The following is a 14711-nucleotide window of genomic DNA, read 5'->3' as shown; positions in this document are numbered from 1 at the left end:
GCTTATTGAATAAATCATTATCATAAAAATTTGGTTCGATCAGGCTTAGAAAGCTCCTTGATTGGGACACAATTTGTTTTTTTGATGATAGTTACATCCGATCAAATGTGTAAAGATATCTGATGAACTTAATTCTTGGTACGAATGATAAATTCAAATATATGCAAAAGATAGACGGTTCGGATTGAAATATAAAGACTTTTGCGGGGTCAGGTCTTGAAATCTAATACTTTAATGCCTCGGGATGCATCAAATGTTGTCAGATCAGGCGGTCGCTGATATCCGATGATCTCCGTTTTTGGTGACTACGATGAAATCAGTGAGACGTGAAATCCCAACGGATCAGATCAACCACGGTAAAAATTGAGTTGGTAACTGCCTTTAAATTCTATGCGTTCAATGTAATTGTTAACAAATTAAATCTTGTGTTGTACTTGAATGTACAGTAGTCATTCGATCGTGACACAATTACGACGATCCAAACCGTTGCTTTTGTGTTTCCTTGTTGATTATATAGCATTCTCGTAAAAGATTGTCTCGATAGGGTTTAAAAAGCTTATTTATTGAGACACAATTTCGTTAACAAAATGAGTTTGTATGGCCGATCAAGTGTGTAGCGATACTTGATTAACTTCTTTTGTTATACGAATAATGTAATCCATGATATGTAAAAGATGGATGGTTTCGATCTAGAAAAAAGGCTTAGGTGGGGGTGGATATTGCAATCTAATACTTTAATGCCTTGGGATGTATCAAATGTTGTCCGATTAGGCTGTCACCAATATCCGATGATCTTCAATTTTTGCTAATAATGAAGGATCAGTAAGACATGAAATTTTAATGGTTTATATCGACCACTATTAAAATATAGTTGGCCTATTAAGTTTGGAATTTGGTTCGTATTACTCGATACGAGAGTGTTTAATTATTTTGACCCTAATTCTCAAAATACTTGAAATCCCAATCTGTTCCTGCGCGCGCCGAAGAAAAATCCCCAAATACTTGAAAGCCCTAAAATCTGTTCGCGCCTCTCTCAAAACAGAAGGGGCGCTGAAAGGAAATCTCAATCTGCTGGCGCTTCTCTCTCACTCTTGCTCTCTCCTGCCTACAGCTCTTCCCAACGGTTAGTCCTCTTTCTCTCTCTCTCTATCTCTCTCTCTCTCTTTCTCTTCATCTATTTTTTCTCCTCTCCAAATTTGCATTTCCACCTTCAACATATCATATGTAATAAGTAAAGTAGATGATAAAAGGGAAGTATAATTTCATACATAAATGTGCATCCAATTTCGTTCACTACTCCTCGAACTCTCGAGGCTTCACCAACCTCTATAAAAAACCCAGCAACTCCATGCTTTGATCACCAAAACCCATCTTTCACATGACCTGTTTTATGCGACCAGAATCGTAAGATTCTATTCCATTAACCACGACCTTTTCTCCGCCCGTAACCTGTTCGACAAAACGCCCCACCAAAGCGTCTACCTCTGGAACTCCATAATCAGAGCATACGCCACAACCCACAAGTTTACTGGTCCATTTAGCCTTTTTAAGCAGACGCTTTGCTCAGAAACAAAGCCCGATAACTTCACATTCGCGTGCATTTGCGCGGTTGTGCTGAAAATTCTGATGTATCAGGGATTGCTACGGCTAAAGTGTCTCTCTTTATCACAGCATTCAATTCAGTTGACACAATATTACATTAGCTGATCACTTTTCAGTCCAAAGCAAAGAAATACTTTGGTTGTTTGTCATTCAGGAAAGCTCGCCATGCTCCAGCTTAGCAAGTGTGATTCCTTGGCTGTTAAAACTAAATTTAATGTTCTTATCTGGAGTTTTGTATGAAACCATGACAACTTTTGTACCCAAAAGAATAGTAAAAAGAAGGGAAGAGAAAGGAAAAATAGTGAAGAAACTAAAGTTCATGTTACTACTGTACCCAAAAGAATAGTGAAAAGAAGGGAAGAAACCCTTTATCCTAAGAAGTTGCATGTCGGCACGATAATAAATTTGTCACTTTTATCAGTTTGTTATTAGAGTTGTTAGGTTCGTAATAGAAAAGTTTGAAAATGCTCTATATTCAGTCATTCGTCATCTATGTCCTGTTGAAGCTAGTATTTTAGCATGACAATGAATCCCTGCACACAATGTCATTACATCTACTATGAGGTTCACAACAGTTTCTATTGGTCTATTCTCTCGACTAAACATAAAGAAGACGAGAAACAATGGTTATAGCTCAGAACTTCAACCAACAAATGACATCCCATAGTTCTTGTTGTGGGTTGTGATGAACTTCCTACAAAGACAATTAATTGTCATGGTTTCACATGGTGAGCAACTATTAAGGGAAAGCTATATTTGCAGCCCCAAGTTCATGACATAAGCAACTCATTTGTATGCTTTATAAGCATTACCACACATAATGAGGGGATTAAAGGGACACTAAATCATCTGCACTCTGCAGAGTTACACAGATCCTCCATAATCCATGTCATGAGAAACATCTTTGTTTTGTATATGTGCCTTTTTGCTATGTAAATGAAGTTACAATGAAGCACTACATTTAATGACAAATATCACGCACACATTTGAATTAAGCACTTTAAAAGAACAAATGGCTATCGTGATGAGGCATGCTGGATTAGAGATTGTTACATTTGTTTCACTTAATGAAATCTGTAATTTCCTACCACTTGAGATAGTGTATAGTTGTATTGTTTAGATGCTTATGCAAATTTTTCATTGCATATCTTAGGTTGGAGACAGTTGCAATGCCCCCCTAGATCAGACTTCTCCACAAGCACATCAAAGATCATCGCACGCAAGTCATGACATCGAATATTCTGATCGAGGTACATTCTTACATTGTATAGGAATTGAAATCATAGCGCCCTTGTTAGTCTATACTACAGTTGTATCTTTTGCAAGTAATGACATCAAAGATCATCGGCTTGATGCTATCTGATTGGTTAACCCATTATCTGCTGTAAGTGTACTTTAAGTGCATTGGATAACCCATTATTTACTGAAATTGACTGTATATGCTGGAAATATGAACCCAATTGCTGGAAATATTGTTTAGAGGCATAAATCACCCCTGTAGGTGCTGAAATTGAAGACAAATCTAAAAATGTTGTATGGCTAAACAGATCTGATTTGCCTAGAATATATATGGCTATAAGAATTGGGATTCGAGTTCATATTGTTGGAAACTGAAAATCAGTTGCTAGATTTGTTGAAATTGGTGTTTCAATTGCTATATTTTGTTTACACTACATATTTCATCAAGTGTACAGCTGTTGTTGCTACTCATGAGATCTGTTGGTGCTTTCATTTGCCAGTTCTACTATCCATATGATGTTGTATGTTGATTTTGAGTGTTGATGTTGCAACTATATTGCTAGTTAATTTTTGCTCTCAATTGAAGCTATTGTCCGCTGGAACATGTTGATAAGACTTAGAACTAGTGTAGCTTGTAAGCTGCATTTCTAGACAGAGAACGGATTGAATTTTGAAAGAATCATGAAAAGGAACTTGAATCGACCCTTAAAGATTTTTCATTTCCATAAATAGTATTTGATAGGCTTTGGGACGCAACTTAGTTTCCTTATATATGAACTCTAAATTTGTGTTTACTAGGCACAATACTTTCTTTACATTAACTTAGTTGTGTTTGCATTGCAGGTAATAGGACGTTCTAGCAAAAAGCATGATTTCAACTTGTCATTTTGAAAGCTCTCTCGGGAAGATCTTGTTAAGGATGGCATTGTCGATTTTTGATTAATTATCTATTCTATATAGTTTCTACAATGTAGTTGTTGGATTGTAATATTTGGTGTGTTTGATCTACTTTAGAATGTTGACAATGTTATGGACCTACTTGTGACATTTTATATATGGAGTATTAGTTTCTCCAATGAAAAATGAATTATTTTTGGTTTTTGAGTTCTTTGGGAAAAGTTAGTGAACCGATATGTGATTGGAAAGTGGTTCATATAATTTATTATGGCTAGGATGTAGCTAGAAATTGGAGTAGTAGTCATTTTTATTTATGGGGAAAAAAAAACTGAACCTATAGTAATGTTTTTAGGCACTGGTAAAAGTGTGTGTGTGTAGGTGGCTGGTGCATTCAGGTCTACACCAGAGCTTGCAACTGTTGGGGAACATTGTGTTGGTAAAAACTACTATCTTATACCAGTGCTTGAAACCGTTGGGAAAGAAAGCGCTAGTAAAGATAAATACTAGCGCTCACAAAAGAGTTGGCATAGAGCTATTGTAGCGCCTCTGTTCCGGCGCATTGCCCAAGCGTTGGCATAGGTCGTGTTGGGCTATACTAGCGCTTTGCAGATCATCCAGCAACGCTTTTGAGCGCTGGCATATCCTGACTTTCTTGTAGTGTACTACTTAAAGAAGCACATGGAAAGAACAAAGCATAAAACATGTAATATTAAAAGAGCATTTACTTGAAATGGACAAAGCACTTTGAATAAACTATTCAAATGCTAAATCAGGAAAGTATTTTACTGATTAAAACGTTTTTAATATTCAATTGTAATGGGAAACATACTGATTACTATATATAGCATATTATAATCTATTTAATATATATTAAACTAATGGGACATTAATTATACGTATAGTTTATATTCAATAAAATATTCTAAAATCAAAGCATATATTAATTCATATCAAAGTAAGAAAGCACTTACTAAAAACTGTATGGTTTCAATTGCTGAATCAGAAACAATACATGACTTGAAGGGTTTACAATTGGACTAGTGGGTAGGATAGCTGGAGTATTGAAGTCGAATTTCAGAGTTAGTTTTAGAAACTCTCCTTCTTTTGTATTCAGCCTAGTCAAGAGCTGAGTTTGATTATTTTATTATTCTCCATAGGGTATACTTCTAGAAGGATATATTCATTATAATTCCTTAAAACATAAATAAAATATATATATACCAAAATAATTTTACATATAATTAATACACACACACACACATATATATATATATATAATAAAATAGCTCAATATTTGAATCTTATGTAAATAAATTTAACGGCCCAAACTTATCACTCATAATTCTTATGGGTGAGAAGAGTCCTAGGGTTAATCTTCTCTAACCTTTCATATTCCAACTCTCTTTTTTTATGGAAAGATAGAAAACAATAAAATTTCATTGCAAAAAAAAAAATGAGCCAAATTTTGAAATATGAAAGGGAAGTTTTTGAAACATTAGCTCTCTCTCTCTCTCTCTCTCTCTCTCTCTCTCTCTCTCTCTCCAGTAAGGCGAAATCTCTCTAACTTTTCCTATCACAACTCTCTTTTATTTTGGGAAGTAAAAAAATTTATATATAAAATTAGTACAATGCAAATCGTAAACTAAACAAAAATAGAAAATAGATCAAATTAGACAGCTTTAAGTTCATTGGTGGTTGTATTTTTCATAAAATCACCCGTTAAAAATTAATTAGAAAGATCCTATTTGAAACTTTTTTATTTTTTATTGTATAAAAAGAACGGCTTTTCAAAGGAGTCTAGCTCATTAGGGGGGTCGTTAAAAATAGTGGAGCTTAGTTCATTGTAGTTCTGTTGAGAACGTATTACGTTATGCCTTGAGGCGCAAGAACAATCTTTAGATATATAGTTAACATTTTAATCGAGTATAATAGGTAAGTGTCCAAGCACGGGTAATAAGCTAGATATATTGTGCCTTGACTTTATTTTGAAAAGACTCCTCGGAAAAACTTTCGTTGGCGGAAGTGGTCAATAGTAAAGAACCGTAATTCATTTTAGTTAGTTCCAAAATGCGTTGCGTCGTGCCTTAGGCACGGGCAATTTCTAGTTTGTATATGTGTGTGTGTGTGTGTGTGTATCGAACAGTTTCGGGGATACCTATAAAAATATCTAAAAAAATATCCCATAGTTTTTTATCAAATTTTGATGATCTGAGCCGCTCAATGTGATCAAAACGTGATTTTATGGCCAAATCAGGAAATTATTCTACTTATTAAAAAGTTTTTAATATTCAATTGTAATGGGAAACATACTGATTACTATATGTAGCATATTATAATCTATATAATATATATTAAACTAATGGGACATTAGTTATACGTATAGTTTATATTCAATAAAATATTCTAAAATCAAAGCATATATCACCAAATTTTGGGATCGAAACTTAACCTCACTAGTCTCCCCCATAGATTTCGCCATTCAATCCCGAAATTCTCGGCCATGATGTTCATCGCAAAATATTTGTAGTCTCCACATCCCCAAAATCATGCAAACCAATACTCAATTTGAAAAACCAAGAAATTTGACCACTCATAGGGTCGGTGGACCGAACCAACCCCCTGGTAGCGACTGGATTACCATGAGGTACAGGTCCATTTTGACGCTGATTCACCGATGTGCCATCCGTCTTCTCAATTCGACCAAGATTCCAACAACACCCCAATGTCGAAGTGGCTTCCTCTGCAATTGTTAACTGAAAGACCTAATCTGATCAAAATCTTGATCTGGATCGGAAACGGAAACACCCACACCAATCCTCCACTCTCTATCCTTTCTCCCTAAATCAAGGCAACTACCGCCGCCGAATTCATTCGGCCCACCATCGCTAAACAACCTCATTGTCACCGTCAACTCCATCGTCGCCGATCGGCACAGTCAAACCCATCATCAATAGTAAATCGTAAGAATTGTATGATTTTTGTACTAAAAATTGCAGTGAAGAAATTGGGTTTCTTAATTTTTACATGTTTTTTATCCTCTGTACATTTATGGAATTGGAACTTTGTTGGCTAATTGATTTTTTGGTAGAAAGAGTGTGCCAAAATGATTGGATTTTGTTTAGTTTTATTTTATTTCATGGTAAATTATTTACTTCATTTACCATGAAATATGTTTGTCTATATTTTTTTATTTCATGGTTAATTAATTATTTGTCTATGTTCACACCAAACCCATATTCGTCCAGTGAAAATCCACACTAGTCCGGCCTCCATTGTTGCGAAAGAACGTGGAAGAAGAACGACGCGATTATGGCTGTGGCCGCTGTCGGAGTTAGTGCCAGAAGGCCACGAACAGGGTTTCTCAATTTTGATTTTGTTTAGTTTTATTCTATTAATTCATGGTAAATTATTTAATTACTTTATTTATCATGAAATATGTTTGTCTATGTTTCTATCATTTCATGGTTAATTAATTATTTGTCTATGTTCTAAATATTTCACGTTAAATGTAAATGGTTTATTTACCATGAAATTGGCTCAGACATCGTATGAATATTTGAACGTTTGAAATCTTGAAATCCTCCTATGATATCTTATTTAATTGCAGAAATTGATATTCATACTAATTCACTTAATTTAGGAAACAATAAATGTATATATCTATATAGATATCATAGTAAAAGGGTAAAAAGGGTAATTCACACATTGAAAGGATGAAAACATAAGCATGAAAAGTGAATGGGGTGAATACTTACATTGTATGACTAATTGGGATGAATATGTAAATAATCCAACAACAAAAAGCTACAAAATGAGGAAATCAAAATGGAAAAAAGGGGGGGCTCCCAAATAGGATCTAAACAAGCATTGTAAACGTTTGGGACGTAATAGACATGATTTATAAATCGGGGACCAAATTGACATTCACTAATACTTCAAGATCATCCGCACAAATAAGTTCTATATCAACAAAGATTATTTTCACGTTCGTGTATCTCTAACAATCTTTTTTTTTTTTATCCGCAGCAATCTAAGTTGAATCTTCATATATCACCCACAATCCGTAAACAATATCAACTCCCTTATAAAAAGGTCCCTTATCAAAGGTCTATCCATATTTGGCATCCCAAATCCGGACCAAGATTGAAATCACCGCAAACAATCAAAGGTGAAATTGCTTGATCATAGCACCCACTATTTGCCCAACCACTCAAGCTTGAACAAAGACCCATAAATTTAACCATCCATCTCAGCTCACACCCATCAGTGATTCCTAATTGATACTAATCCATCGCCGAAATTGTGATCTTTTCGGGGTTTTTGATTTCAAGGTGAGCTCTTTGTGCTTGCACTATGTTCGTTTCATTCTGAGCTTGTATTTTAGATTTCTAAATATACTCTATTCACGCATGCTCAAGTTGGTTGAACCTTCATTATGGTATGCCTTCACTCCTTGTACTTTGTTTCAATCTTGAATAAGACCCATCTTGTTTTCTTGGATTCTTTACCATTTCCCTCCTCTTTTAGCTATCCAAACAAGTGACTTTTAGTTCTCCTTTGTTCTTTTTTTTGTTTTGCCCCTTCCTGTCAATCCAAAGCCCTATGACCTCAGTTGCGAGAGGATAGTGAAGAATCTAATGTTAGGAGTATCTATAAAAGCGTATGTAAATATTTATCTCTACATTGATGATAATATGGAAATATTACTTTGTTGGTAGAAATAGTATGCATGTCAATTCGTATTTGGTTTCAACTGCAAATACTTTTTTTGAATTTATGTACATACTATGTTTATGCTAAGTATTGAGCAAATTTGAGGAATATTTTTGTAGTATCTTATTATTGGTTCCCTGTCTTTCTTGCTTGGTAGCTTTTGTTTTGAGATACATATATATTCATAAATAAATAAATGTATATGTGATTGCAAGGTTCTATCTTAGTTGGGAGCGGGCTCCTAGGTTCTTAGAAGATTTTAACTTGGGAGCTTCGGAGCGAGGTTCTGAGTTGAAGTCACTACATTGATAGAAAGATCTTGCTACTAAGCTATGAGAGTATGAGTTTATGACCACTCGTGTGTGTTATACAGTTTTAGGTCATTGATCACTTGGTCAATTTTTTTAACAACATTGAAGTATTCTTTTTGGATTTGTTTTTGGGGTTAAGTGTTAGTTTTTTCCCATTAGTGTGGCCCACTAGCCTTCACGTTTTGTGCATGTGGGACTCTACCATCATATAAGTCAATGAAGTGATATGGTTCATTACGATAGCTGATTAGAATTAAAGATGAAGGAAAACTCTTGATAATAAAAGAGACCTTGATGGGCTAGGTGTCTTTTAATAATTATCTCTAAGGCCCTCTTCTCTCCTCTATAAAATGTAGAATACCCTCCCCTTATTCCTACGCTTTTTCCATCGATTAAAGTATTGGGGTATTCTAGAAAAGTAGAAACAGAGAAAAGAAGGTGAGCCAAGAATTAAGGTGTTTCTAATTAAGGGGTTTGTTCCTTCTAATCATGATGGCCAACAAAGGTACGCTATTTATTGTTCTAGAGATGTGTTGCATTTAAGATCCTGTTATATCTGTTTTCCGCATAATAGTTTTAACACAAATATAGATTTACAATTGGTATCAGAGCATTAGGTTTTCTGAATCAATAAATCTTGGAATAAAGTCATCTTCAACATTCTATTATACATGGATTAGTGGTATTCTTGCATATCAATTTACCCTTATGGTAAATCGAGTAAATAGATATTGTTTAAGAATGGAATATTTTAAGCTACTGTGTTGTTTTCATTCGGATAGAAAATAACAGTTTCATATCATTCAATTGCTTTTTGATTGCCGTCATCAATTCACGGGTTAACAATTGAATATTGTAGCATAATCTATTTACTGTTTTGTTGGTTGCCAATGTTTCTGTAAAGAAAGTTCTCGATTCGGCTATTAATTGTTTTTTGTAAAGTTCACATGTAACTTATGTGATTTTAAGATCTAAATTGCCGTAGTGGATTTTGCTTGATGGAGTCTATTAATTTTAGTCATTTACGCAACTAACAGTTCACCTTCTATTATATATGACTACTGCTTGCATAATTACTGGATAAGTAAGTTGTGGTAAAATTGATTGAATCGAAATTGGGATTCATTTATTTGTCATGCTTAGTGGACTGGAAAATCATCTTACTGTAATCGTGATTTTATGTAATCGTGATTCTGTTTTTATGTGTTCAGTAATAGAAATAAAGATCATAACCGCATGCTTACAAAATTAATTTGTTTTGTCAGATTATGATTTCTACAATAATGTATGATTGTTTTTGAAGCACTTAATCGGGAAAGTTTTTCTATTATTGTGTTACAGCATATGTAAGAGTTATGGTTATATTGAATGTCATTAAATGGATAATCAATCACATAAAAGAATACTTAGTTGTATATTTTATTTTTGGTAGAAGTGATTGAATAAAAGAATGACACCGACATAACTCGAATAAAAGAATAGAGTATATCATTGGTTAGTTTAATATTCATAGGAATTACTAATTTGGTAGTCACCAAAGTGGCCTAGGTTAGTGAAACTTATGAATATTAAATTACATTAAAGTTTTGTTAAAAGGGTAACAATTAAGTCAATGATATTCTCGATTGCAGACATAATTATAAGAATGAGACTAGGCCCAAAAGAGAGTCACATTTAAATAATTATGAACTGGGTAGGGTGAGTAATTTATGCAACTTAGCGGGTTAGGATTAGATATCCAAAGATAACATGACTAACTTGATAAGCTGTATAAATTACTTAGACCTACTTAGGTGATTATGTTGCACCTAATTAATGAGTGAACAATAGGCATGCTTAGGTTTTGCCCAAAGGAGGACCTAGGTGATGTCAATAGTTCATCATTATAAATGTTTATAATTCTCAAAGTTTTTATTAAGTATTGTCCTTTTTTATTTCATTTACAGTTCCTGTTTCACTGCACTCTCATGCATCCAATGTTCCAACCCTCACTGGACCAAATTTTTCGGAATGGTCTGAGCATATTCAGTTCACACTGGGTGTATTGGACCTTGATATGACATTGCTTATTGAAAAACCTGCGGATATTACTGATGAGAGTTCTGAGGAACAAGTGTTCAATTTCAATTCATGGGAAAGGTCGAATAGGCTCAGTTTAATGTTCATGAAGATGACCATTGCGAATAACATCAAAACCTCCCTACCACAGAATATTAATGCACTAGAATACTTAAAGGCTATGGAAGATTATTTTAAATCTGCTGATAAGTCACTCGCTGGCACAATTATGGCTGATTTAACCACCATGAAATATGATGGTAGTTGTGGAGTTCAAGAGCACATCTTAAATATGTTTGACAAAGCTGCAAAGCTTGCAACCTCGGGAATGAAAGTGGATGAGTCATTCCTTGTTTAGTTTATACTCAACTCACTTCCAGTACAGTTTGGCCCATTCAAAATTCACAATAACGCCAATAAAGACAAGTGGAGTTTGAATGAGCTAACCAACATGTGTGTTCAGAAGGAAGTGAGATTGAGAGGGGAAGGGCGTCACATTGCATTGGCAGTGACTCAATTTGCTATGAAGAAAAAGGGTAAAATAAAGAAGTATCCACCAAAGAAAGCTAGTGGACCTGGGGAAAGTAGCCAAGCTCATGAAAATAATGGTTTCACTATCAAGTGTCACTTTTGTGGCAAGAAGGGACATGTGAAGAAGGACTGCAACAAGCTTAAGGCTTGGTTCGAAAAGAAGGGTAATAATCTTTCTTTTGTATGCTACGAATCAAATCTTGCTGAAGTTCCTTCTAATACTTGGTGGATTGATTCTAGTGCTACGACTCACATTATGAATTCCTTGCAGGGATACCTTTCAACCCGGAAACCGGAGGAAAGTGAGAGATTTGTCTTTATGGAGAACTGTCTCAAGGCTGAAATGGTAGCTGTATGTACCAATCGCTTGGTTTTAGAGACGGATCATTAGATCGATAGATCTTGAAGACACTTTTTATGTTCCCTCTATTTCTAGGAATTTGGTTTCTTTATCTAGATTAGATTGTTCTGGATATTCAGTTTCATTTGGTTGTCGAAAACTCAAATTGATGTTTAATTCAATAATGGTTGGTTCTGGTGATTTATATGATGGTTTATATAAAATTATCTTGAATCATGAGTTTGCACAATCATTAGTGACCCTACATTCGGATGTTGGTTTAAAACGTGGTCGAATTGATGAAAAATCATTTACCCTGTGGCATAGACGATTGGGGCATATCTCCAAGGATAGAATTGACAGATTGGTGAAGAATGAGATTTTAGAAGACCTAAATTTCACTGATTTTGAAATTTGTGTGGATTGCATTAAGGGAAAGCAAACCAAACACATAAAGGAAGGTGCCACTAGAAGCAATGCACTTCTTAAGATAATCCATACTGATATTTGTGAAAGTCCTATTCCATGTTTTACTGGACAAAAATATTTTATCACCTTTATAGATGACTTCTCACGTTATGGTTAAGTATATCTAATTCATGAAAAGTCTCAAGCCATTGACATCCTTGAGGTGTACATTACTGAGGTAGAAAGACAATTAGATAGAAAGGTCAAAATAGTGAGGTCGGATAGAGGTGGTGAGTTTTATGGAAAATATGATGAGTCAGGCCAAAATCCTGGCCCATTTGCCAAACTATTAGAAAAGCAAGGCATTCGTGCTCAATACACAATGCCTGGTACGCCACAGCAGAACGGTGTTGCTGAGAGGCGTAATCGTACACTTATGGATATGGTTAGAAGTATGATGAGTTCTTCAAACGTACCGTTTTCTTGTGGAGTGAAGCATTAAAGACCGCTATGTATCTCTTAAATAGGGTTCATAGTAAGGCGGTTCCAACTACTCTTTTCGAGTTGTAGACCAGTAGGAAACCCAGTTTAAGACATTTACATATTTAGGGTTGTCCAGCAGAAGCTAGAATATTTAATCTACAAGAGAAAAAGTTAGATTCTCGAACAATTTCTTGATATTTTATTGGTTATCCAAAAAAGTCTTATGGGGTACAAATTTTACTGTCCTAACCATAGTACGAGAATAGTTGAAACCGAAAATGCGAAATTCCTAGAGAATGGCGAAAATAGTGGGAGTGAGAAATCAAGAAAGGTTAATTTCGATGAAGAAAGAGTTGATATCCCAACAATTCTTCCTTATCGAGAAGTTGTTATTCCTCAACTAGTTGAGGAGAATGAACAACATGTAGATAATGATTCTCCATTTCATGAGGATACCGCCATTGAAAATATTGTAGAACCACCACAACCGACAGTTCTGAGAAGATCTCAGAGGGAAAGAAAGTCTGCCATTTTAGATGATTATGTGGTGTATCTACAAGAATCGGATTTCAACATTGGGATTAAGAAAGACCCGGTTTCGTTTTCACAAGCCATGAATAGTGACGATTCTAATAAATGGTTTGACGCTATGAATGATGAGTTGAAATCAATGGACCAGAATAAAGTTTGGGATCTTGTTGAATTGCCTACTAATTGTAAGAAAGTCGGCTGTAAGTGGGTCTTTAAGACCAAGCACGATTCAAAAGGCAATATCGAACGATTTAAGGCTAGACTTGTGGCCAAGGGTTTCACTCAGAAAGAAGGCGCTGACTATAAGGAGTCCTTTTCTCCTGTGTCAAAGAAGGACTCACTTAGAATCATCTTGGCCCTAATAGCTCATTATGACTTAGAGCTACATCAGATGGATGTGAAAATCGCTTTTCTGAATGGTAGTTTGGATGAGGATATTTACATGGAGCAACCTGAAGGATTCACAATAAAAGGGAAAGAGCATTTGGAATGCAAATTAAAGAGATCCATATATGGTCTTAAACAAGCTTCCAGGCAATAGTACTTAAGGTTTAATGATACCATTACCTCCTTTGGATTCAAAGAAAATGCTGTTGATCAATGTATATATCTGAAGGTCAGTGGGAGTAAGTTTATCATTTTGGTGCTATATGTGGATGATATTTTGTTAGCCAGTAATGACCTTGGTTTAGTACATAAAACTAAGGGATATCTCTCGAAGAACTTTAAAATGGTTGATATGGGTGAGGCAGCTTATGTTGCATAGAGATCTTTAGAGATCGATCTCGAGGACTGCTAGGATTGCCTCAGAAAGGGTATATTAACCGAGTTCTAAAGAGATTTAATGTGCAGCTTTGCTTAGTAAGTGATGCGCCCATTATCAAGGGTGATAAATTTAATGAAAGTCAATGCCCAAAGAATGACTTGGAAAGAAAGCAAATGGATGAAATTCCATATGCATCAGCATTAGGGAGTTTGATGTATGCCCAAACTTGCACTAGACCGGATATTAGTTTTGCAATAAGGATGCTGGGCAGATATCAAAGTAATCCAGGAATGGAATATTGGAAAGCAGTGAATAAGGTTATTAGGAACCAAGGACTATATGCTTACTTATAGAAAATCGGATCATTTGACATGATTGGATACTCGGATTTAGATTTCGTTGGTTGTCATGATAGCAAAAAGTAAATAATATCGTTTATTTTTCTTTTTGTTAGATGCTGGAGCAATCTCATGAAATGTGTGAAGCATTCTATAGCTTACTGCTTTATACATAATGGAAACCGAGTTTGTGGCGTGCTTTGAGGCCACATATCATGTTTATAGTTGCAAAACTTCATCTTAGGTCTTGGTGTTGTCGACTCAATTATCAGACCGAATGAAGATTTATTGTGATAATTCCGCTATATTTTTATTCTCTAATAATGTCAAGTATTTAAGTGATTCCAAGCATATGGAAGTAAAGTACTTGGTTGTTAGAGAACGAGTCCAGAAATGACAAGTGTCAATTGAAAATTGACTGACTACTACTCTTATGATTGTTGATCTATTAACGAAGGATTGTCACCAAAGACTTATAACATGTTGTCAGGATG

At 35.0% G+C, this 14711-nt stretch overlaps 1 protein-coding gene and 1 long non-coding RNA gene across 2 annotated transcripts; both read left to right on the top strand.

Annotated features, from left to right (window-relative positions):
• Positions 1-852: 852 nt before the first annotated feature.
• On the top strand, positions 853-3791 carry LOC131299423 (uncharacterized). The gene is made up of 3 exons (XR_009190764.1): positions 853-1123; positions 2756-2852; positions 3685-3791. It is a non-coding gene; the product is annotated as an uncharacterized LOC131299423 (long non-coding RNA).
• Positions 3792-9254: 5463 nt separating this feature from the next.
• On the top strand, positions 9255-11178 carry LOC131299597 (uncharacterized). Its single transcript, XM_058325183.1, has 2 exons — positions 9255-9267; positions 10709-11178. The coding sequence occupies exons 1-2, from the start codon at positions 9255-9257 to the stop codon at positions 11176-11178; spliced, it is 483 nt and encodes a 160-aa protein (XP_058181166.1).
• Positions 11179-14711: the final 3533 nt, after the last annotated feature.

The sequence above is a fragment of the Rhododendron vialii genome, chromosome 9a (genome assembly GCF_030253575.1).
Source record: "Rhododendron vialii isolate Sample 1 chromosome 9a, ASM3025357v1".
NCBI classification, from domain to species: domain Eukaryota; kingdom Viridiplantae; phylum Streptophyta; class Magnoliopsida; order Ericales; family Ericaceae; genus Rhododendron; species Rhododendron vialii.
The sequence above is the reverse complement of the archived record's forward strand: the minus strand, read 5'-3'. Positions and strand labels throughout refer to the sequence as shown.